This window comes from Sorex fumeus, unplaced genomic scaffold (assembly GCF_029834395.1).
Source record: "Sorex fumeus unplaced genomic scaffold, SorFum_2.1 ptg000080l, whole genome shotgun sequence".
NCBI classification, from domain to species: Eukaryota; Metazoa; Chordata; class Mammalia; order Eulipotyphla; family Soricidae; genus Sorex; species Sorex fumeus.
In genome coordinates this window covers 1,295,302-1,321,710 of record NW_026606137.1, presented here as the reverse complement: position 1 = coordinate 1,321,710, position 26,409 = coordinate 1,295,302, and the positions used below count along the sequence as shown (strand labels likewise).

General features: G+C 37.8%; 1 protein-coding gene across 1 annotated transcript in view; it reads left to right on the top strand.

Moving 5' to 3' along the window:
• Nucleotides 1-216: 216 nt before the first annotated feature.
• LOC130038826 (cysteine-rich secretory protein 2-like) overlaps nt 217-26,409 on the top strand; it is a 38,801-nt gene continuing 12,608 nt past the window's right edge. Inside the window, exons 1-2 of the mRNA XM_056130636.1 lie at nt 217-390; nt 24,384-24,500. Of these exons, the coding sequence (XP_055986611.1) occupies nt 217-390; nt 24,384-24,500 (291 nt within the window). The remainder of the gene's footprint in view (nt 391-24,383; nt 24,501-26,409) is intronic.

Here is a 26,409-nt window from a genome sequence, read left to right as displayed (position 1 = left end):
AACTCATGCTGAGTGTAGGAACATCCAGATAAGTCACTAAATAGATTTCTTTCTTCCCTGTGTCTTAATTTAAACGCGATTAACTTTTGACAAAGAGCCACATGCTTAAGAGACAATAAGCCAAAAGGCCCAAGCAGCCATTAGTTGACCTTTGAGAAAAAGAACATGAGGAGCCCAGGGAAGCTACACATACAGGAAGATTATTTAGTGCTTAACATGGATTTGCATCTTTCGAGGACACAGACGTTGACATTGTACGGAGTTGGAACGGAGTCCCAGGGAAGAACAGACGGTCGATTGTTACGAACCCAAGGAGAGTGTGAGAAGATAAAGCTTTGGATTTACTGGTTCCAGTTGTGCAGCTCTAAACTCATCAGACTGACGTGTGATGTATTGAAATAATCATCTCCCATCTATCTCCTCATTTACAAAAGCAACGTTACTGACTCCATTCAGCCTTGAGCACATTTCTTCTCTGCTTTGCGTTAGTTACTACACACACTGGGCATGTGATTCACATTCGTTTCCATTGTTCCATGTCCATTATTCCCTTCAGATTCAACTCAGAATGCACTGTGCTTATCAATTCTGCTTTAATTTCAACAACTTTTTAAAAATTTATAAACTCTTGTAGATAAGCATTCTTTATTCATTATTTGTTTTTTATCGGTAGTATGCCAACCTATCCAGATATATATATATACTACATGAGGAAAAGTGTAAGAACTGGGGTTAAATATGTCTAAAAACCCAGGAGTCTATCTACCTCATGGTGTTTCACTAATAAAATTTTTTTAAAAAACCAAAAAAAAAAACACCAAACAAACAAACAAAAACCCAGGAGTCAATAATTTTGAGTTTCAAAGGAAATAAACGTATATAAAATACCACATTTTACAATTACTAAGTAAGAGGTGTGCACCAAAATAAATGTCAGCATAGTAAAAGCATTCAATTCTGCAAAAGATGCTAAGAAAGATCATTTTAAAATATATATTAATTAAGCTTAAATACGTACAGTAAGAAAAAAATGTAGGAGGAAGAGGGAAAGAGTGGTGTGGAGATCAAATGCAAAAGCATGAAGACATGGGAAAAAGTGTGCTTTTTTTAACACTCATACTTTTGATGTATAATTACCACAATTCGCCACTCTGGAAGTGCCAAGTACAGCCAAAAAGTTTCTATGTTACTTCTAGTTCCATCTTTATTCCCTCCCTAACCCTTCCCCAGTGTGTAAAAATGTTTTGCAATTCAGCAAAACTCAACAACAAAAGATTTTTAGATTACTGAAACATTGAGAGGAAGTTGACTAAGTTACAAAATGCAGCATATCATGTAGATTCTTATATCCACAAAAGGAGATTATTGATTATCAGAATGAATATTGAAAAAAGTTCATAATCAGTATAATATAGTCACTGACCTATTAAAATTGTTTCAGACTTCTTGAATTTTTTTTATAATTTATTTATTTATTGAATCACTGTGGGAAAAGTTACAAAGCTTTCAGGTTTAGGTCTCGGTCATGCAAATATCAAACACATTTCCTTGACCAATACTTACTTTTCACCACGAAGAACCCCAATAAACCCCCACCCCCCGCCCCTATTTTTTTTTCTTTTTGCTTCTTGGGTCACGCCCAGCATTGCCCAGGGGTTCCTCCTGGCTCATACACTCAGGAATTACTTCTGGCAGTGCTTGGGGGACCATATGGGATGCTGGGAATCGAACCTGGATCAGCTGCATGCAAGGCAAACGCCCTACCCGCTGTGCTATTGCTCCAGCCCCCTCAGACTTCTTGAATATTTTAAAGACACTGTTACACCAGGCTTTACCTTGTTCTTTGCTGGACCTTGGAAATGTCCATGATAGCTGTGAGGGTGTCGTCTAAGGTTGTTCTGCAGAAAAGAACATTCGTAAGGATAAGAACGGCAACAGTTTGCCAACTGGTGTTCTTTTCCCCTACTTTATACCAAAATATAAGACCTCTGTGATTTCATTTCATTACAGTTAACATTGTAACAGTAATTTGAACACAGGTATGCATTTGTGATATCATTAAAGAGCACCATCATCTAAAGTTTATTTCTCCTTTTTATGATTTTCTTGTAACATTTGGTTTTCTTTATCTTTTGTGCTGTAAGAATGCGGTATATAAAATATGTGGTGGGCAGAGAAACAGCTCAAAGGTTAACTGTGGTACTAGAATGTTTTAACACGAAATTCTACCTTTAACAGTATTCTAAATCATGGTGTCCAAAATTTTTTTGAATTCAAAATTTAAACTAAAATATTTTTTTATTTTAAGAATTACATATGTGCTAAGTGTTTGTTTTATTAGTGTGTTTTTGTCAGTGTTATGTTATTAATAGTAATTATACCTCGGCTGGAATGATAACACAGCAGTGGGGCATTTGCCTTGCACAAGGCTGGTGCGGCCAACCTGGATTCAATACCTCCGCCCCTCTCGGAGAGCCCGGCAAGCTACCGAGAATAACTCAGCTGCACGGCAAAGTCTGGCAAGCTCCCCATGACGTATTTGATACGCCAAACACAGTAACAAGTCTCAGGATGGAGACATTACTGGGTCCGCTCTAGCAAATTGATGAACAATGGAAGGACAGTGCTTGAGGGGGGCTGGAGCGATAGCACAGTGGGTAGGGCATTTGCCTTGCACGTGGCTGACCTGATAGACCCAAGTTCGATTCCTCCACCTTTGATTCCTCCACCTCTCTCGAAGAACACTGCAAGCTACTGACAGTATCTCGCCCGCAGGGCAAAGCCTGGCAAGCTCCCCTCGATGTATTCCATATGCCAAACACAGTAACAACAAGCCTTATGTTACTGGGCCTGCTCAAGCCAATCGATGAACAACGGGAGGACAGTGACAGTGACAGCGATACTTGAGGGAGTCCAAACTCATACACAAATTTTCTACTGTGGTTAAGTTGGCACCGCCAACACCTTTGTCATTCAAGGATCTTCAGCATATATTTTCTTGTTAATATCCATAGACAGCGGGTAGGGCATTCGCCTTACAAGCGGCCAACATGGCCGACCCGAGTTCGATTCCTCCGCCCCTCTCGGAGAGCCCGGCAAGCTCCCCGTGACGTATTCGATATGCCAGACACAATAACAACAAAGTCTCCAATGGAGACGTTACTGGGCCCGCTCGAGCAAATCGACGATCAACGGGAGGGCCTTTACCTTTTACCTTTACCTTTAATATCCATACTATTATGGCACAAATTCATTCATTTTTTTCTTTAATGAATTTAAAACTCATACTAATAGGGTGACCATTTTTGCATTACGACTCATATTTAGGAAAGAGGAATGTAAAGAAGACAAAAATGCAATGGAAAAATAATTATAGGGTGAATACTATAATCAAAAACACAGTCTTTCAGCTAGAAGTAACAGAAATAGAAAAGTATCCATGCCAGAATTCCACATCATTTTATTATAGACAAAGAAAATTACCCCTAGACAAAATACTGCTCTGTGGAGTTTGCCTTTCATATGGCTTTTCTTTATTTAAGAAAAAAAATTATAAATTTTATCCTACTGAATAATTTCTTTATTACATATCGACATATTAATTTCTTATTTGAAATATTTTTTTTAAATGATTTCTTTATTGATTACACTGGTGGTGCTGAAGGGCCACACCTGGCCCTGTGCTCAGGAGCTGCTCCTGTTGGTGCTCAGGGACTCTGTGTGGTGATGGAGCTAAATCTGGTTATAGCCACCACAATTGCATGGAAGTTAAGCTCTTTATATCCTAGACAATCCTTATAGTCCATAAAGTCACATTTTTATAAAACAGAAAATACAATGTTTGCATTGTTTGGAAAGTAATCACAAAAATTTGAAAGTCTGTAACTCTATCTTATGGTGATTCACTAAAATTTAAAAAATTAATTAAAAAAATTTAAAAAATACAATATTTGCATTCAAATATTTTATTTATTCCAACAACCCATGAAATTAGTTGACTTGTACTGTTCATAGATAAATTACTAGTAAAAATAAAAGACAGATGGATTTAAATCCCCCAAATTGACCCAGTCACCCCTCAAATAATCGTTGCCATCCACATTACATAATCACTTCCCATACGATAATGAGCAATTTTTTTCCTCTGTTAAGGAAATACCAAACAAGGAATTTTAAACTTCCATGAGCTGATGCTTGAGACACTCTAGCTGATGCTTGAGTCCACTAGATTTTTTGAATACCCTTGCAATCTCATCACCTATGAAGTGAACGTGGAATTGAGACTATACAGCTGTGAAAGTCTATAAAACTGAAATTATTGTGACGCTTGAATGTTTTTCAATGAAATTATGCACTCAGTAAGAGGCAGTTCACATATGCTAGCATAAATAGGATCAAAGATAAGCTATTTTCTCTGCAGGGGGCCCCCGGTAACCACTCTCCGGCCGGCCGCGGAGGTGGCCCGAGGATTGATCCGATGGTGCAAGGAGGGACCAACCGAATGAACACGAGACACAAGAGACAGAGTACAGTTTAGAAATAGAAAAAGAGAGAAAAAGGGACAGGCTTTATTGAGGGATACAGGCTGTTTATATAGGGTCTGGGCAGCTCAGTCAGGAGCAGAGGCAATATAACCATATATGGTAAGGTCAGCAACAAGAGCTTTACCTAACATTCAAGGTAGACATTTGCACATCAAAGGCAGTAGGTGCATCCTGAGCTTTACATTTGTATATCAAAGGGTCTTAGGGAGTAGATGCATCCTGGAGGTTACTATAGATAAGACCAGATAAGCGGTCAGCCTGATGTGTGGCTATAGATCAGGTATCCACTGAGATCAGGAAGTCCTGGGAGACTGTCACTAATGTCTGTCCCAAGCAGTTCTTAACATGGGAACCATGGCCAGGGTCTATGAGAGGGCTCTTGGCTTCCCACATTTCTCTTCCCCTTCTCTATCTTTATCCTTCTGTACACAAATAAAACTGATATTCAGGATCTCTGTTTTCATCAACATCTTGTGTCACTCCACTAGAAATAGATTGCCTGATTTCTATTTGAAATTTATCTTTATTTGTGCAAGTTTAGGATTGTTTTCCTAGATATCTTCAAGGAAAATTCTACAAACTTAAAGACCAGAAAATTATTAACAACATTTGACTGGATATATACCGAGGTCTGCCTTGATAACATGATGACTATATATGAATAGAAAAAATAATTTTAAAATTCAAATAAATATTCCAGTAATATATACGGTGTTTGTTTTCATACATAGAGTTGGTATTTACACACCATACATCTAGTAACTTGTATGTGATTATATTCATATACATAATCAATGTTCTGGTTTAACACTACACGTTCTAGACTATTGCCAATCAAACTTCAGGATGAAAACTTTAGGGCGGTGAAGTGAGAGAAATGAGTTGGGAAACGAGGAGGTGAACCATGATTTGTGGCTCAAGACTAAACAAGTCATGGAGAGAAAGAATTGAATGTCCTTTTAAACATACTATTCTTGGCTGAGATAAATCTTGGCTGAAATATATCTTAACTTCATCTAAGCATGAAGAAATAATTCATCCTTTCACAATTGTTCTCAATTTAAAAATTCACCTTTTGTTAGTACGACTAACTATCCCCTCCCCCCAAATTTTATTATCCCCATTCAGTTAATGCCACACCTAATACCTAAGAACAGTACAGTTCAAATGATGAAATTATTTTGCAATAATAAGTAAAAGCCTAAGAAAGTGCTTAACATTTTCAATACAATAGCTGTTCTCATTTGATATGCATTGTTAGAAGAAATAGTAATTAAAATACAAGATATATGAAGTGACATATCTGGGTAAATATCACTTAATCACTTAATCACTTAACTTCCCGTTAGTCGTCGATTTGCTCGAGCGGGCGCCAGTAACGTCTCCATTTGTCCCTGTCGCGTGCTAGTGTAGCCCAATGGCATCTCTTCGCTCCGGGAACATGGAGGGCCTCAAACCGATCGTTCATGACCGTGACAAAGAAGTCTGACCATCTGGTAGGTGGGCGGCCACGCGGTCTCTTGACATCCCGTGGAATCCAATCAGTAACAGCTCTAGTCCAACGGTCGTCTTTAAATCTCCAGGACGCTTTCCGGAACCGCGCGGCCGCTTGCGGCCGCGCGACACATCATAAGACACTAAATACCCGTCTTCTGGAATTGTCGTACCATATTTGATAGGGTTCAAATATGGTAACACCTACAAGGGTGATTAGAGGTCACCCCAAAAGCCTCTATACCTCTCGGAAAGACTGGCAAGCTACCGAGAGTATTCCGCCCGCACGGAAGAGCCTGGCAAGCTATCCGCTGTGTATTCGATATGCCAAAACCAGTAACTACAACTGGTCTCATTCACCTGACCCTGAAGGCTTCACCGACATGGCAGCACTGAGAAGGATGAGAAAGGAGAGGCCGACAAAATCTCAAGGCCGACCTAGGCTGCCACAACGAAGGAAGACAAAAATGATCGTCTGTACTTTCAATGCACGTACGCTAGCATCAGATGCATCCATCGAGGACCTGATGGTACAAGCGCGAATGATCAAGTATGACATCATTGGTCTGACCGAGACAAGAAGACACGAATCTCACCATGCCGTTTTCGACACTGGAGAAGAATTGTTCCTCGGAACATGCGATAAAAGAGGTGTTGGAGGCGTCGGTGTCCTTATCAACACAAACTTGGCCAAGAGCATTGATTCATTCGAATGCCTAACAACCCGAATCGGACGTTTACATTTGAATAGATGTGGCTCACTGCCTGCAGTTTCTATCTTCGTTGTCTACGCACCAACATCTCATTATGATGAAAGAGAAATCGAGAAGTTCTACATGGAGCTAGAGAAATTCTATAAAGAAGACCACACCTTCTACAAGATCATTGTGGGTGATTTTAATGCCAAGATAGGACCGAGAAGATCAGCTGAAGAACTTCACATCGGAACCCATGGCCTAGAATGGAACGAACAGGGTGAGAGACTGTCTGAGTTCATCATGTCGACCAAGACCATTCATGGTAACTCACAGTTCCAGAAGGCAGAATCTAAACGATGGACATGGGAGTCTCCCGGTGGACGATTCCACAACGAAATAGACCACATCATATTCAATCGACGGTTTTGCCTGACTGATGTCGCTGTTGTCCCAAAATTTCGAATGGGATTGGACCACCGTCTCCTTTGTGCAAAATTCTACTTCACAGAGCGGGGAGAAAGGGCTGCAAAGTTCAAAAAGAGAACTCCCAGAACGACCACCAACTGGGAACTCTTTGGTACTATTGCGGCAACATGGGAAGATGCCATTGTTGACAACATTGACGAGGAATACGATCGACTGGTTCAGCACCTCCATGAATGTGCGAGGAACGCCAAGAGAGAGATAGCCACAAAAAGTCGCCTATCTTCGAAAACTCTTGAGCTAATTCGCCAGCGTGGTTTGGCGCATGCCTCAGGCAACCGCAAGCTAACGTCCGAGCTTGCAAAGCAGTGCAGAGATGCGATCAAGGAAGACCTCAAAGAGAGAAGAGCAGAAGTACTGGTAGATGCGGCAGAAGCCGGGAAAAGTATTCGTAACGCCCGCCTGTCCTTCGCCAACTATAAGACCAAGATGACTGCCCTCCGATGTCCTGATGGATCCATCACATCCTCCAGAACGGCAATGGAGAAGATTATCCATGACTTCTACTCAAATCTCTTCGATAGCCATGTCCACTTGCCGACATACCAAATTCCACAGGATGGGTATGTCGTTCCCAACGTTCTCCCTTCCGAAATCCGACACGCCATTTCGTCAGTAAAGAAGCAAACAGCACCCGGCCCAGACAAGGTCAGACCTGAACACCTGAAGAACCTGCCGTCAGTACTCATCAATACACTGGCTCGGCTCTTCACTCGCTACCTGTCTGAATGCAAGGTTCCATCTCAATGGAAAACCAGCAGGACCGTACTACTGTTCAAGAAGGGAGACATCCATGACATTGGCAACTATCGCCCGATCTGCCTATTGTCTGTCATCTACAAGTTGTTCACTCGAGTCATCCTGAATAGGATTGGCAGAACACTAGATGAAGGACAACCATGTGAGCAAGCAGGGTTCCGCAAAGGATTCAGCACCATCGACCATATCCACACGATAACCAAACTCATTGAGGTTTCTCGGGAGTTCAAGATGCCGCTCTGCTTAACGTTCATTGATTTAAAGAAGGCCTTTGATTCTGTTGAGACGGAAGCGGTCATTGAAGCCCTAGCCAATCAGGGCATACAAGCCCAATACATCAGGATCCTCCGTGAGCTGTATTGCGGATTCACTACCAGGATCTCACCATTCTACAAAGAAGTGATCGTTGATGTCAAGAGAGGGGTGCGGCAGGGTGATACCATTTCACCAAAACTCTTCAGTGCCACCCTCGAGAACATCATGCGACGACTGGAATGGGAAGGAATGGGAGTGAAGATAGATGGTCGGCAACTACACCACCTCCGCTTTGCTGATGACATTGTTTTAATAACACCAAACATCAGCCAAGCGGCACAAATGCTGGCCGACTTTGACCGTGAGTGTGGAAAGGTAGGACTACAGCTGAATCTTACGAAGACAATGTTTATGAGAAATAGCCTTGTTCCTGACGCCCCATTCGCTCTCAATGGAACGACCATCTCCGAATGCAACAGCTATGTGTACCTAGGTCGAGAGGTCAACATGACAAATGACCTGGCACCCGAGCTGCGCAGGAGGAAGAGAGCGGCTTGGAACGCCTTCAAGAACGTCGAAGAAATAGCTAAGAGGACGAAGAACCTCCGGCTCCGGGCACATCTCTTTGATTCCACTGTTCTTCCTGCATTAACATATGCCTCAGAGACCTGGGCCCTACGCAAACAAGATGAGAACGCCATTCAGGTCTCCCAAAGAAGAATAGAAAGAGCTATGCTTGGAATATCACGTTTCACTCAAATGAGAGAACGAATCCGGAGTTCTGACATCCGTCGACGATCAAGGATCAGGGACGCTGTCTCATTTGCCAAGGTGTCGAAAATCAGATGGGTAAATATAAAATATTTAAATTACAGGCACAATTCTCATAACATCAAAATTATAGCACACAAGGTATCTTGTGATAACTTTTTCTTATGTCAATAGGCTATGCTTGATAAAATAATTTTTTCAAGTTTACAAATAATTCAACTGATATCTACCAACTGATATCCTGAATATCCATATCATCACTATTAAATTTCCTGTTACTGATACTACATGTAAGTCACAAGAACAAAATCACTCTAACCATTCACTCACACTTTAGTTTTATCCTCCCTCTTTGAACATATAATCTTAAATTCCCAACAATACATCAAATTCAACTATCCAAATAATAATGTCTTTAAAAGGAAGAATAAGTAGATAGCAGTATGATAGAACAATTCTTCCCACCAGTTTTAGAGTACTTACTATTTTTTAATGAAAAAATAATTTGAATCTTACTTCTTACTACTTACTTTGAAGCCTACATACTTAGACTAAAGTGTTTAAAGACCTCCTATAGTTAGACTATAATTTTTCATGATTTTAATTTTTAGTTAGATCTGATAGGAGATTCAGTAAATTTAACAAGTGCAAATCTTCCCATTTTGCATTCATGGCACATTTTCCTCATCCCCCCCCCCCCCCCATAAACTATTCCCTTTCTCATGTATTGATATTTTAAAAATGGAAAACACATTTTCTTAAACAAAATGCATGTTCAACTTTGCTGCCATAAGTTGTATTTCTCTGTCTGACCACACCCTACATTGAAACCAACCAACTAAAAGGAACCTCCTTACAAGTTGGCTACTGAGTCCTGCCAGACTTCTGACTCTTGTGTCTTTGCTTTTAAGAGTTTAAGATACTTATTTGCTTCAAAACTCTACATTGTCTCTACATGATTTACCAAAACAGAATCAGTATCATTTGCCTCCTTGGCTTTTTTTTTCTGTTAGATTTAAATGGTCTTTAAAAGTCTATATTGTGGTGCTGGAGAGAATACAGTTGGTAGGACATTTGCTAAAAATTAATCGATGCATTAAATATTAGTACTCTCTTGCACCAGTTTTTTCATTTTCATTGTAGTTTTGTGTTTGGGCATCGGGAGCCACTTTATGAAAAGAGCATCATCATATCATCAATGTTAATGAAATGATTCATAAGTCGTAAAAAACTGACTGTAACTCTGTCTCTGTAGATCAGGCAAGATTTTATTTAGTACTCAGGAGCTCTGTTCTTCCCAGTCCTTCACTGCAAGATTTTACCTAAAGAACATATCCCCAGTAAATTTTAGGCTAGTAATTTGTATCTCAGTTTCAAGTTCTGGAGAAGCTAACCTAAAACATGCAGATGTACACATGTACAATATATGCAAGTGACTCATACACTGAAGGCAGTGATTGATAATTTACAATTTAGTTTTCCCCTAACATAATAAGGTGCATGAGTGCTAAGAAGGAACTTAAGTTGTGGTACATATTCACAACAGGATATCATTCAGTCTTAGTTTAGGATATCTGACATTCGTGACAAATAGGGTTTACCTGGAGGTCATTATGCTGAGTCAGATGAGTCATACAGAGTAGAACAAGCACTGTATGAAATCACATATAAGTAGAGTCTACAAAAATTAATCTCGAAGATTTCCCTTTCTTTACAGGAGATGGGGGAATATGTCTGTGTGAGTGGGTGAGCTGAAGCCATTTAATGGTACAATTTACAATGAAAAATGAAAAGGCCTAGAGACCAACGACACACAACAGTAATTATAGATAACAATACTTCGTTGCAATCATTGCAAGAGACTGGAACTTAATGATTTCAACACAAATAGAAAATATATTTAGATAAAGTGGTAGAGGTGATAATTATCATCACAGTAGCAATTATAATATATGAATATGTTAACTGATAACTGTAATCCTAGTGTTGAATTCAAAAAGTGGAACGGTTGGCAAATTTACAGTAGAAAGAAAAGAATCCTAGAATAACATATAAATTGGCAAATAACATACTTTTCCTTGAAATTACTTCTATAAAACTGTATTTAAAGTACTTCAATGAACCAACTTATTTATGAATGTATCAGTTATGCTAAATTAATTCTAATTCTACAACGCACCTAAGTTCATGATTTTCAGTTTCTTGGAGATACAGAGGATCAGAAAGGATGGGTTATCTTACTAAAGGTTTCTAATAAAATTGGTCCTTGATCGCCTACTGCACTGATCAAATTATACTAATTCCCAAGCACACTGACTGGGTCATGCCTGCCTGCTTTGATTCCAGAACCCAGAGCAGTGGACTGGCTGTCTTCAACAGTCTTGGAAGAGAGGGTGATGTGAACACAGGCTAAGATTCTGAATTTCAGTAAGACCCCTAACTGCATATGGAAAAAGCGAGCCAACAGTAAAACCTGGCTTTCCTCAGATCTCCCTCACTCCCATGTTCAGTCAGATGCCAGAGGGGTGAGCATTGCAAAAAAGCAGACATAAAAGAATAAAACTTCTGAACAGCCAAATACAACATGTCTCTGTTATGAGTCAAACACTTTGAGACCTTCATGACCTAGAGAACTAGTCTTTAACCAGGAAAATTGCTCCAGGGCTTGGAAGCTGGCCTCACATACTGGGGGGAAAGGCAGCTCAGATAGAGAAGGGAACACCAAGTAAAGGATGCTTGGAGACCTCGCTTGGGATGGGAGATGTGTGCTGAAAGTAGACTAGAGACCCAATATGATGGCCACTTAATACTGTATTCCAAACCACAAAACCCAAAAGCAGAGAGAGAGAAAAAGGGAATGTGCCTGCCACAGAGATGGGGATGGGGGCGTGGTGAGGATGGGATGGGGGTGGTGGGAGGAATACTGGGAACTCTGATGGTGAAGAATGGGCACTGGTGGAGGGATGGGTACTCGAACATTGTATGACTGAAACATAAGCACGAAAGTTTGTAAATCTGTAACTATACCTCACGGTGATACATTCTAAATAAGTAAGTAAATGGAACTAGTCCTTATTAAATAGTTTTCCAGTTAATACAGTATCAACAATATTTGACCTTACCCATACTTTAAACCCACATTCAGAAGACAAATTTCTAGAAATTGAAGATATAACCAAGACACTGAAATAAAAAAAAATTAATGTGGACAAGGGAGAATATTGAGTAAGAACCAAAACAGAAGGAAAAAAACAGAAGTAATGCCATGTTCTCTAAATGAAGTGATGGAAAATGCTGAGTTTTATCTCAAATTTCATGTCTTTTGTGTTTAGGTTTATTTTTGTTGGGAGACACACCTGGTGGGGCTGAGCTTACTCCTGACTTTGCACTCAGAGATCACTTGTGATGGTGCTTCAGGACCATTTGTGGTAAAAGGGACCAGTCACCAGTAAACTGCACGCAAGGCAGAGCCTTGCCATTATACCGTCTTTTCAGCCCTATCATGAATTTGGGCTTGAGGAAGCTACAAATCTAGTTATCAAACTCGATGTTCAAATAAAATTCCCTGGAAAATTCTACAAAGTAACCTGCAAAGCAATCCTGAAGAGTTCCATAAAGAACGTGTTTCAATAGTAATGCAGTTTTGTACAAACTGGAAAATGTAGTCTGAGAAAGTATATCGACACTCTCACGAGCTTGTCTCTGGTACCTTTTGCTATGGGAAAGCTCAAATTTAACACCTTGAAGGAGCAACTTGCTGACATGGTACAAAAGCGAAGTATTGAATCCTGACAAACACTCAGCAAGCTGAGTTGTCGGAAAATCAAGAGGAAAAATAGAGTAAGATTCATTCACCATTTATGAAGTCCACCATTAGCCAAATATGAAGCGTTTCACTAATATATATGCATACATTGTTGAAGCTCTTATTGATTCTTTCTGTGACAAATTTTGAAAATGGACACTATAAAAATGGGTGAAAACAAAAAAACTCATACCAAATGAACACTTAGACCAAAGATCAAGTAATGCAATTTTGTTTAACATAAATCTTAATAAAAAACGTGATCTGGCCTTATTTTTTGCCTAGTTTTCTGATTTTTGTTTGTTTTTTTTTTTTGTTGGGAGACATACTTGAGGTGTGTTCAGCTCTTATGACTGGTTCTGTGTTCAAAGGTTACTCCAGGCTGTGCTTTTGGAATCATATGTGCTATTGGGAATCAAACCAGGTCTGGCAGCATGCAAAACAAGTGTCTTAACCCTAAGTATGTCCCTAGCCCTTATTTTAATGGTGGACATAAACATCAAACTCGACACAACCAAGTTAAATAAGCTTTAATAAGTGTATTTATTAAGTTAAATAAGCTTCCTGCCTCTTCCATTCAGAAACCATTGAAAATAACTGATTTTGAGAACAAGTTTTCTCTTATATTTGATATATGAAACAGAAATCTGCAGGGTATCTTACTAAAACATTTTCAAGTGTAAATAAGGCGATTTGTAAATCACCAAATATTATGATTTATAAGCCTATGACCTATAAATAGCTGAAAGTTTCTTGCATTGGGAATTCAACTGTTCTTCCAAGAGATAACACTGGAATTACCACATTATACATTTGAATGATCTCTGCTAGCAACACTTTAAATATGTTTTTTAACTTCATTTTAGGCGTAGCATTTATTATCTATAGAGAAGGTTTTTGAGTGTTGAATAATCAATTCTCTGAAGAAAAATATTTAAGGTGGTGTGATAGGAAAGTATATTTTAAATGTTATGATGAAGCTTATGAATAACTTTCAACTACTCTATCTTAGGATTTGAAAAAACCGTCTTTGGACTCAAGCAGCTAGCACTGCCTGACATGGACTAAGGTATCCAGCTTGGTGTGCCCAATATCTCCAGGAGTGTCTCCAGGTCTCCTAAGCGTTACTTCAGAGAAACTCCCCACAAACTCTGTAAAAGACTGAAGGAAATATGCAAACTTGTCAGGAATTTCAGTGCAGATTTCATTCTTAGGAACTTAAAGAAACAAGGTGAAAATGAGACCAGAGGCAAAGGATACTGGCAATTAACTTGCCTTTTTATTTGTTTGTTTGTTTGTTTGTTTCTGGGCTGTACCCAGTGGTGCTCAGGGATTACTCCTGTCTGTGTACTTAGGAATCAGTCCTGGTGGCAGGGGAGGGGATGATCATCCAGTCCTGGTGCTGGGGATGTAACTGTGGTCAGCTACTAAAGCAAGTACTTAAACCTCTGCATTATCTCTCCAGTTCCAGCTGATTTGTCTTTTGTCTTCCTTTCCTACTGTCTCCATAATTAAGTCTATCTCAAGACTTATAAGTAAAACCAGGAAAACTTACCAAAAAATATGTGGTTTGTCAAAAAAAAAATAGCAAAATATTGTAGCATTTTTTTGGTGGATAAAAGCAATTTTGTCTAGTTGATCTCAATCTCAATAAAATGTCTTGTGTTAAAAATAATATATTGATTTTTTCCCTATCATATCTAAAAGCAGAAACATTTCAATGTACAAAGAAGGATAAGCTGGATGATATAAACTAATAACATTTGGAGGGAACAGTCATTAAGAACCAACAATGTCCAGGATGAATGAAATAAAGTAAGAGAAAAACATCTTGGGATATGAGGAAGCAAAGACACTTAGAAACAAACAATTGGAAGGAAAAAGAGGACCTATCAGTACAATAGGTACATTTTGTGATCCAAAGTTTTCATAAATTTTTCTCTTAGTTTAACGTAATAATAGTATTGCTAATATTAGATAAGCAAAGTATTGTAACTCATGGGCAAAAAAGCATCATAATTATTAATATAAAGATAAAATAAACCAATTGCATATTTTATACATCAAAATATATTTTCATTTGACACTACTTATTCCGATACAATTTCTACCTTTTCTTATGGTATTTTCTAATACAAATACCTATACTTTTGTAAGTCAATTTTTTTTTTGGCAAAATTTTCATGGATCCTGAGAGCTTACAAGTATTAATGTTGGTCTGTCGAGACATAAATGTTGGGAGCACATGAAATTAGAGGAAGTTAATAAGTTTTAAATTTTTACTACATGGCAAGCAACTTCCATATACCTCATTTTATCACAATTAAATGAAATAATGTTATTTTCACTTATACATGTAAAAACTGTAAATAAAAAAAATAATTTCCCAACACAAAATGATACAGGATTTAGCCCATGTCCATCAAACCTTACGCTTGAAGCTCCTAGAAATATCCAACAGCATTAAGTAGAGAAGTTAAGGGTGCTTCTAGATATGGTCACACTAAGACACAATCTCCCATTGATAGTAATTCGAAGGTTATTCTGTCTGTGTGGCTGATTCAGATAATTGAGACTTCACATTTTTATGTTAAAGTTCAGTAAAGTACACTTTATGGATTAACTAGGTACATGGCAACCACATAATAATTTTTTTTACATTTAGTGGTAAAATTCATTCTAAATTCTAAATGCTCTTATAAATACTTTAAAAATAACATGTATTGAACTTATTGTTATAACCAAATACTTCTTTGTCAGACATTGGTATATTTTTACCACACCACTCAATGAGTTTACCATTAACATGAAAATTAATAAATATTTTTTAATTCTATATTCCACTATGCAGATCATATGCTAACAAAAGCGTCCTAAAATGTCTACCGGTTTAAGGTATGTGCTATTTTTAACTAATTAGAAAAATAGTATTTGTTGGGGCCAGAGTAATTGTTTTCTTTTTAAATGGCAAACTCTGGTTCAGTTCTTAGCACTATATACTTGTTTCCATAATCATAGTTTATAAAAATTTGGTGTTTAGTTCATCACATTTAAAATTAGTAATTAGGTGCTGGAGCAATAGCACAGCAGGTAGGGTACTTGCCTTGTACGCGACCGACCTGGGTTCAATCCCCAGCATCCCATATGATCCCCCAAGCATCACCAGGGATAATTCCTGAGTGCAGAGCCAGGAGTAACCCCTGTGTATTGCAGGGTGTGACCCCAAAAGAAAAAAATTAGTAATTAATAAATTTACTAATATTGATATGCATGTATTCATTAATCCAATTTCTTTCATTATTGAGATAGGGAAACAAGTCTTGAATATTTATATAAGTCTTCATGTTCTTTGATTGCTAAAACTTTCAAATGGCGTTTAAATCAGAATTGACTAAGGCTTTCCAGTGATATTGTTTAGGAAGAGAAGTAATTCATCCTTGTGAAAGAAAAATAAACTACTATTCAGTATCAGTGTAGCTACTACTTTTTATCTTTACAGATTCTTATGTAGTGCCAGATAACAATAACTAAGTATGCAATGAAAATAAATTAAATTACATACAAGTAAAAGATAAAAATTAATGTCAGAAGAAACAAGAGTTTAGAAATAGTGAGATGTGAGTGGATCTTTTACTATTTTTTTCTGAAAGGCACTGTGCTTTTACGTTTACAAATAAAAGATGAAATTATTTTCCCAAACAATAAGATTCAACACATTTCGAAGTGCCATCTAAGAAAACATTGAAATCTTTCGAGTTAAAAAAAAAATCTTTTAGTTCACAAAAATAAAAAGCTTAACTTCACCCTTGGAGAAATAAACTTGAAACCACTCATATTGTAATCAGACTAATTTGTCAAATTATTGGCAAATGGGATAAATTGTAGCAGATGAGTGTCAGAAAATAATAAGGAAATTGGGAAAGGTAATTCCTTTTGAAAAGCCATGTGGATAATCTTAAAACAATGACAAAAGCGCAGTTAAACAGACAGCAATGAAATTGGACTCCATCCGTATGACAAATCCTGTTTCACCCTTATTGGCCTGGGTTTTCTTGCGCAACCAGAACTTGCCAAAACAGGAAACAGTGGCAGTGCATATATATCTCTCTCACCCCTCTGAGAGGATGAATGCACTTCTCAGTGCACACTCATCTTTCTAACCTCTCTCCAATTTCTTCTCACTACTGCTGAAACTGCTAAAGCAGGTACTTCATTTTTGCTTCCAAGAGACACGGGAAGGCATCAAAATTTAAGGCAAATATGTTTGTGTGTCAATATACTTATGCTTTATTGGGGATAAGATGATATAGAGTAAAGAAATGTAAGATTTTCAAAACTATGTTGATAGTCTTTCTAGAGTCATTATCTTAATTTGTTGTAATATGATGCACAGAATTTAAAATAATTATGCATAGAGGTTGCCCGGCAAGCAACCGAGAGTATCTCGCCGTCACGGCAAAGCCTGGCAAGCTCCCCGTGACGTACTCGATATGCCAAAAACAGTAACAACAAGTCTCACAATTTGTTGAGACGTTACTAGTGCCCGCTGGAGCAAATCTATGAACAACGGGAGGACAGTGTTACAGTGCTAATGTTTATGAGAAGTGAGTAAAATATAACTATTTTTCCAAAAGCACTTTTATCAGACTTATAACATTTAAATAATTTGTCAAACTTTCATTCTAAAATAAGCAAAAAAAGTAATACAAATACTATGACATTTGTAAATCATGATAGTAGGATTTCTTCAAATGTAAAAGTAAATACTATGTTTATAGGTGTGATAGTTTTGTATTTATATTAACATGTATGAATGCCTTAGTTTAAACATTAATATAAGCATAGGGAAAGGCCAAGCTAGTTAGGCAGCTATACTTGTATAAGTAATTTAAATGTAACCACCTTATATGTTTTATATGTATATTTGAATAAGGAAGTGGTTTCCACACAGAACTTAATATATTTTAGTATATTAGAAGTGACCCTGCATAAACATACAAATAGATAACAAAACTATCCAATGCCAGCATATAGCTGGTTATTTACATCCTAAAGGGAAGCTTTCAAAAACGTTAGTACTGTTTTTCTACAGTGGATAAATGTCATTTAGAAAACTTAGAGAGGGTATATACTATCCTCTGAGATACAGCTTGGCTCTCCAGCAAACTAAAACAAAGGCTGGGAAAGTCTGCAGAACACATTCTCTTTGGAAGAGTGATCAAAGGAAAGTTTCCTTCTTACAGGTCTCAAGCCCTAGAGCAATTCTACGAAGATTCCTTGTAAGGTCAGTTGGGACCATTGAAACAAGCTTAACATTTTTTTTCATAAGCAGAAAACATTTATGAGGAAGAGTGTTAAAACACTCAAGTAATCTTTAAATCAGCATCGGCTAAGACTCCCAACGATATTGCCTAGTAAATTCAGTTAAAAGGGAAGTCATTTATTAATTTATTATTGGAAAGGTTATATATATTGGAAAGGTTTACAGTTGAGTATCAGTATAGATTATAATTTATGTATCTTTATAGATTTCTTATATATTAAAATGTAGAAGTTCTACACACTTTGCACCATGTTATGTCGTTCTGTTTCACAAATGCTAAAAGCGTGATCTGAACAAAGCAGATTCGATTTAAAGTATGAAAATATTGAATGTATTGGATATATTATGATACATTATGATGTATTACTATACAATTGTGCCAGTACCTATACTGTTACATACATGTGTGTCATTCTATTATAGTTTAGGTAACATGACTCCAATATTATTAAAGTTAATGGTTTTAATGTACACAATTGCTGCACCTCACAACACACAAAATGCCCAAGATCCTCGACCACTGATCCTGTCTCCCTTTACGTCTACCTTTTCTTTCTTCCCACCCTCCAATCTAAATTTGCAATCTAAGGGCCAAGGGTTTACCATAGCTTGATGCTGTTTATTCCCTTCTTGATTTCTCTTGATTTCTCCTTCTACCGAGAGTATTTTGATCACACTTATTTGTGGGACATAAAGAAAAATGGTATGAGATGAATATCCAAGCATAGTGGAAACGAGGGCCAGGAGCATCGGTCCACAGTTAGAAGCCAGACTCAAGTGCTGAGGGATAGAAAAGGAACAGCTATGACGATGATAGTTGGAAATGATCACTCTGGATAAGAGTTGGGTGCTGCGTGGGAGGGCTACTAGGATCATTGGTGGTGGAGAATGGGCGCTGGTGGAGGGACGGGTACTTGATCATTGTATACCTGAAACCCAAGCAGGAGAGACTGTAAGTGTACAACTGTACCTCATGGTGTTTCACTAATAAAAAAAAAAAGAATTGTGTGCTGCAAGTAGGTAAAAGAACAAACAGGATAACCTCTCAGTACCTTTATTGCAAACTATAATGCCCAAAAGGAGGGGAGAGAGAGAGAGAGAGAGAGAGAGAGAGAGAGAGAGAGAGAGAGAGAGAGAGAATGCCTGTTGTAGAGTCAAGCTAGGAGGTATAGGAGGTGGTGGGTAGGAGGTGGTGGGGTGATGGGAGGGAAACCGGGGATATTGGTGGTGGGAAATGTCCACTGGTGGAGGGGTGGGTGTTGGGACATTTTATGACTGTAACCCAACCATGAACAGTTTTGTAACTGTGTATCTCATGGTGATTCAATAAGAAAAAAATTATCAGCATAGTTTGAAATGTATCTTAATGACCACTATGAAAATACTTAAGTTTTGGGATAGTAAAATAATACTAGCTTATGTATAAATTAATCAGAATTTTTTGAATTATAGGCATTTTCATAAGAGTTTATTTCGGCACATGCTGATAGGTAATTAGGAAGAATATTGATGGGGATATTTATAAAATATTAAGAAGGTCTTCAGGAAATTTTAAAAAGACTGATGCATTATTAGCACATTAATAGGAAGAATGGCAAGAAATTGTAAAAGCTTCTACTAATACTCAAATATAAAGAGGCTTTTTCTAGGAACTAAAGAAAGTAGCTTCCTAGGTAACAGCATGGGCCTAATGTGGGATTGGACAGCGTATCTTCAGCTTCTATGGGTGAATTTCAAGAGTTTCAGCATATCTACAGCATCTATAGATGTATTTCAAGAGTTTCAAAATATTTCTGATTATTCTTTGTTATGTACATTAACGTCTCATTTAGGAAACTAAGCACTAATAATTCAACAGGCACTATGTGATAAAGTTTCACTTACAATACATAACCAAGATCATTATATTGCTTTGTTTTTCTTTGAAACTCTTACAATTCATACACTAAACATTCCAAGACTATCCATGATTCCATTTTTTTTTCCAGCATGGCATCGTTCCCAGTGTTACTGTGCTTCACGGCTGTGTTGTTTCCTTTATTTCCTGCACATGGAAAGGTATGGTCAAGTTAAAAACCTTTGCAAAATAATTAGGCATCCCTCGGGAGAAGCAAGTTAATAGATAAATTTTCTAAAATAAGCAAAAGTGTAAGGTAGCTAGTATATCTCAAAATATTTAGAAGTTACTCAACATTTGAACATAATTACATCTAAGTCTATGCTGAGCACAATAGCAACCCTTAGGTCCATGAGGACATTGAACACTGGAAGTAAGGTCGTTTTAAATTGAGATTTGCCTACCACTATAACAGATGTCAAAGCATAGTGAAGTAAAGGGTCAAACTAACCTGTTAATGATTTTGACATTCATTTCTTGCTGAACTATATTTTAAATATAGTTAAAATATTTTACACATATCAATTCAACATATTTATTTTCTTCTTTTTTCTAGTGCAACCAAAAGACTAAAATTACATCTGATATTTTAATAAAATTTAGTTTATGGATTTTTAAAAAATTGCTAGACATGTTCTCCAAGATATTTATTTATTATCTATTTTGTTTGGGGGACCACATCCAGCAGTGCTCGTGAGATGGTCCTGGATTTGCATTGAGGAATAACTCCTGGGGGGGGGGGGGCGTGGAAGACCATGGGGTGGCGGGGATTGAACCTGGGCCATCTGCGTGCAAGGAAAGCACCCCAGCCACTGTACTCTCATTCTGGCCCCCTTCACTGATGGATTTAAACACTGAAGAAACTCCTCCATTTCAATAGTGGAGGATAGTCACATACTCAACAGGGCCAGTTGCCCAATATGGGCTCTCATTCCTTTAAGCCATTTCCCTGACTTCGAAACGTCTATATTTTATTTTGAAATTTTAAAAATATTTTATTTATAGTTGAAACCTCCAATTTGTGACACTGTCAATGGTCGGATTTCATGCAATGTTCAACACCACACCCCCCACCAGAGTCCCAACTACCATTCACAGTTGTCTCAGGGTCGTCTCCCTTCCTTCCAAAACGCTGCCCTTGGTTAGCCCAGTTCTGTAGATCATCTATTAGCTTCTATTGTATTTCACCCTTTGTTATGCCCACAATTTTTCTCTATATCCCGCCTAGGAGAGAGCTCTTTCTGTATCTGACCTCTCCTGACTGACTTCACTCAGCATGGTACCTTCCGGTTCCATCCACCTGGCAGTAAATAGCATAAAATGCACCTAAGATATTTAGCAAAATATTTTCCATTTCATAGTCCTTTTTTTGTGGTTAAGTTGGTATGCATAAGGTGTTCTAATGATTCCTAATACTTGCTTTAATTTTGTTAGATGTTTTAACGTTTAACTTAGTTAAATGTTAAAGATCCCCAAACAGAAACGACCATTCTATTCAATGATTGGGGGATAGCTCTATCTCGTGATGAGGAAACCTCTGAAAATGAGGCACTTTGATCACTGCTACATGCTTCCACACCACCTTTAACTTTGGACACACAAACCAGACCAGAGAATTAGATACACAGTTAACCTCATTTGACACTCAGAAGTGCAGTCATTATACCATAATCCAATTCTCAATCAGATACAGTTTGTCACCTTTAGCTTCGTTCAACTCCTATGCCATTTTTTTCCCACTGTTTAAACATCACGGTTTACAAAGTTGTTCATAATACCGTTGCTGTGGTCTTTTGATTGTCCAACAGTAGTTCCACCACCTGAGTGACGTTTCCTCTACCGTTGGACCCATTTTCCCAACTATCCCCCAAGCCTGCCCCCTCAGCAGGAATACACTGATTTGTTTTATATTACTTGTTAGGACCAAATTGTTTAAGGAATCATCAGACATCCTTTAGTAAAGGAAAATTTGTGAAAACTATTATGTCTCACCATGGGTTGTTAAATCTTTGAGGATTTCTTAAGCTATTCATTCCGGTTTGAGCCTTTCGTGTTATTGCTTCTGTTTGTTGAGTTCAATTGGCTTCTACATGACTTTCTCACCTAAGGGGGTATATATCGACTGGAATTTCAGTACCGTATGCAGCTGTGTGGTCCAGAAACTTCAAGATCTGTCGAATGAGGATGAATCTATAGAGATTCTTAAGTGAAGACATGGAGTTAGGCTAGAGATCCTTGGTATGGTGGCAGCAGTGGCGTATGGGTGCAGCTGCCAGGGCTTTCGTAGGGCAGGAACTTGGTCCGCCCCCTCCTGAGGGTGCCCCAGAGTTTTCAGCTGAGGAACAGCTGTGTCCATGAAGTTCAATGACTTGGATTGCATTTCTTCCAAGATTTGGGTAGTGAATGTAAAGAGCAGGGTCAGTGGGTGAGTCACCACGGCTGAGTCAACGTAGTGGCAGTTGTGGGGTGTGGCTGTAGCTGCCAGCACTTCTGGGGGCGGCTGCCTGCCCCGCATTCTGAGAAGGTTCCAGAATTCTCAATTGCACACCAGGTTCCTATGCAATTTTCACATTTTCATTCTTTCCTTCAGATTTCTTCTCCTGGCAGTTTTCAATCCTCTATTGCCGCTCTAGTCCATATCCTGATATTTATTTAGAAACTTTCAAAATGCTATTCAGACCATTTTTTTTCTGAAGCATTTTCTGAACTCAGTCAAAAATAATTAATCCCCCCCTTTATTTTATCTAGCACATCTCACTTATCATTTTTATAGTCATGTGGTATTATAATAATTTATGGCATTTTATCTATGCAATATAAACAAGTTATTTCAATATTTTGTTTTATTTTGGGATTTCCCCCAGAAGTGGTCAAGGCTTGCTCCTGGCAGTGTTCAGGAGGCCATATAGGGTGCCAGGAAAGAATCCTGGTCAACTGTATACAAGGCAACATAGTACCTGCTGTATTGTATCATGTCTTGAACCCAGAAATGTAGACATATGAAAGGGTAATTGGAATCCATATTTGATCCACTTTATTCTCACAAGTCGTCTCACTTTTCCTATTGCCAATAAAATATTTTAGAAAAGCCGTTTTTTTTTTTTAAAAAAAAAAAAGACATTGTCTTCAGTAAATCTTGGTCTGCAAAACAAGATGGGTAAGATAAAGACTATTACTCCCCTTTTGCAGGGACCAAATTTTGATATGCACTGAAATGAAACCCTTTTAAACTTGTTTTTGAGGATCAACAGGAAATACCTAGGGATGCTATTTCATGCTTTAATATAATGCAGAAACTGGCCACAGCTAAAATTTGACATATACCTTCTTTCCAATTTTGAAACATTGACTGGACATGAGCTCATTTTGGTTTTTTTTTTTAATGAACTCATTTTGAATCCAATTCCAATTAGCAGTATTCCTGTCTTTAAGAATATGCAAACAGGAAGGAAAAATCAAAGCACTAATATATAGTGTCAATAAAATGTAGTCAAACGTATGTTTAAATACATAAAGAATTTTAAGACAACTATATTAGGAGAGGAGATTATAGCCATTTTCAAGATATCAGGAGAAAATCGACAAGGGATATTGTCTATTTTGCCTTCTACTTTGAAGTCTTATCATGCCCATATACAGCTTCATACTCTTGTGTAAATTTTAGTCCATCAAATTTCTTAGTTCTTAAGTAAATAACTCATACACCTCCTGGCCTACAACTGTCTTCCTTCTTTCCCCACAGACCATCAAAGATAAACCAAAGATATCAGAGTTGATTTAATGTGTTATTGGTTATATTTATGACACTAACTAAAAGAAGTCAACAGTAGCCATTAATTTGATGACTTAGCAACATCCAATTGCCTTGGAGGTACTGGAATAACTGTCTTTAGAGAACTTTTATAAAAATCTACCCACAATAGGTAGAATCACATACTATAGTGGACTAACCATTCTCCCCGTAATACAGACTCCATGTCAGGTCTTCAACTCTACGTTGAATCTTGACCTCTAAACTTAATGTCCCCTGCTTGAGAATGAATGTCTTAATATTGCTTTGTTCATTTTGTGGGGTTTTTTAAATCACATTAAATGTTCCCTTGAACATAGAAATTGGCATTTGTCTCAGATTAGTTTCTAATTTGTCAAATCATAAATTTCTTCCCACTGTCAAAACACCGTACTGCAACTTTTCTATTACCATTATTTTGGAACAGATTCATTGATAATGCCTAACTCGTATTGAGTAAAACCGAATGCCTTATAAAAGTATTCATTTTATGTTTTTTTAATGAATTAGTCATGCATATGATTTTTAGAAATGTTTCTTTAATCTAATTTTACATCTCTTTAGGAAGAGTCTTTTGATTCATTGTCAACCTGTCTACCAAACATCCAAAATGAGATTATAGACAAACACAATGCGCTTAGAAGATCAGTCTCTCCAACTGCCAGCAACATGCTAAAAATGGTAAGAGGAAGTAATGGAAGACTGCTATTGATGAGCATGGATAAGAGGAGGGAGGTGGGTGGTATGGAACAGCCTGGATAAGAGCAGGTAGCTGGTAACTGTGTCTCATGGAACCATCGTGGCTCACAAATTTCTGACTCTATCTTGCTACTTGGGTTGTGTTTTTATATTGAGCCAGTCAGAAAACCTAAATATCCGTTCACAATAATTGAATAACCTATAAAAGGTATGAGACAAAAGGAGAATAATCTGCCAGAATTGATTCTCTTCATATCAATTTTTCAGAATTTTATATATTTGTGGATAGAATTTCTCTTCCCAGAAAACAGAGGCATACAATTTCAGAATATCCATGGTTCTTCTGAAGACCCTCAAGGAACCCTGATTTAAGACCCTTGTTTTGAATTAAGCATATGCTTCCTGACCTGGATTAATTGATTTCTGACAACATTTCACTGGGCCTTTTCTATTTGTTTTGATATAAAACAATTTTGTAATAAATTCCCAAGAACGTAGACTACTTTTTCCAGACGCTTTCTGTGCTGCCATATCTACAATATCATTAACATCATCCCTGCTATCAACATCTACTCCCACTGGACTCAACTTTGTACCCTAGACTTTCCTATGATTTTTGTTGCTAGAAAGAAAAAAATCCAAGTTTTATCTACTTAAAGCTTAAAGAAAACTTTTGTAAAGGAATAGAGTAACACTCCCCCAAATTGTCTTACATTTGCAAATTTTATCAAATACATACATCCAAACACAATCTAAGGTACCTTACCATGACCTTGGAAATGCCAGTCAAGTGAAGGCTCAATGCTCAATTTCCTTAAGACAAGGTAAACTACTTAATTTCACTTAATAATGATTGAAGAGTTAGTCTTATTCACAAGACTCTTGGAAGAATTAAATAGGAAGAATTAAAACTTTCAAGCATCAAACAAGAAGCCATTGCTTTTCTGATGACTATCTCTATCGCTTCTAATCTAATATCATGAAGAACCTATAGAAAAAACTGTATGGTATTACTTACAACATGCTTACTTTTTTGCTCCCAAAACAAAGATCACTTGTTCTTAAAGATACTCAGTATGAATACAAGTGAACTGGTAATGAAGTATGTCTGGTGACTAAAATAAGAAATATTATCTCAAAATCTTCCCGTTTATCAATATTTACTTGATCACTTGATCACTTGACATCCCTTTACTCTTTACTCATCAATATGCTTGAGCGAGTACCAGTAATGTCTCCATTTGCCCCTGCTGCGTGCTAGTGTAGCCCAGTGGCGTCTACTTGTTCTAGGAACACGAAGAACCTCAAATTGATCCATCAGGGTCTTGAGGAAGAAGTCTGACCATCTCATAGGTGGGCGGCCATGTGATCTCTTGATGTCCCATGGAATCCAGTCGGTAATGGCTCTAATTCAGCAGTCATCTCCAAATCTAATTACATGTCCAGTCCATCTGATTTTTGACACCTTGGCAAACGAGACAGCGTCCCTGATTCTTGAGTGTCCACGGAGGTCGGAACTCCTGATTCTTTCTCTCACTTGAGTGAAGTGTGATACTACAAGCATAGTTCTTTCAATTCCTCTTTGGGAGGTTGAATCTAAATGCTGGACATGGGAGTCTCCGAGTGGACGGTTCCACAATGAAATTGACCACATCATATTCAATTGATGGTTTTCTCTGACCAATGTCACTGTTGTCCCAAAATTCCAAATGGCATCAGACCACAGTCTCCTTTGTGCAAAATTTTACTTCATGGAGTGGGGAGAAAGGGCTGCAAAGTTTAAGAAGAGAACTCCCAGGACGACCTCCAACTGGGAGCTCCTTAGCACTATTGAGGCAACATGGGAAGATGCGGTCATTGATAACATTGACAAGAAATACGATTCACTGGT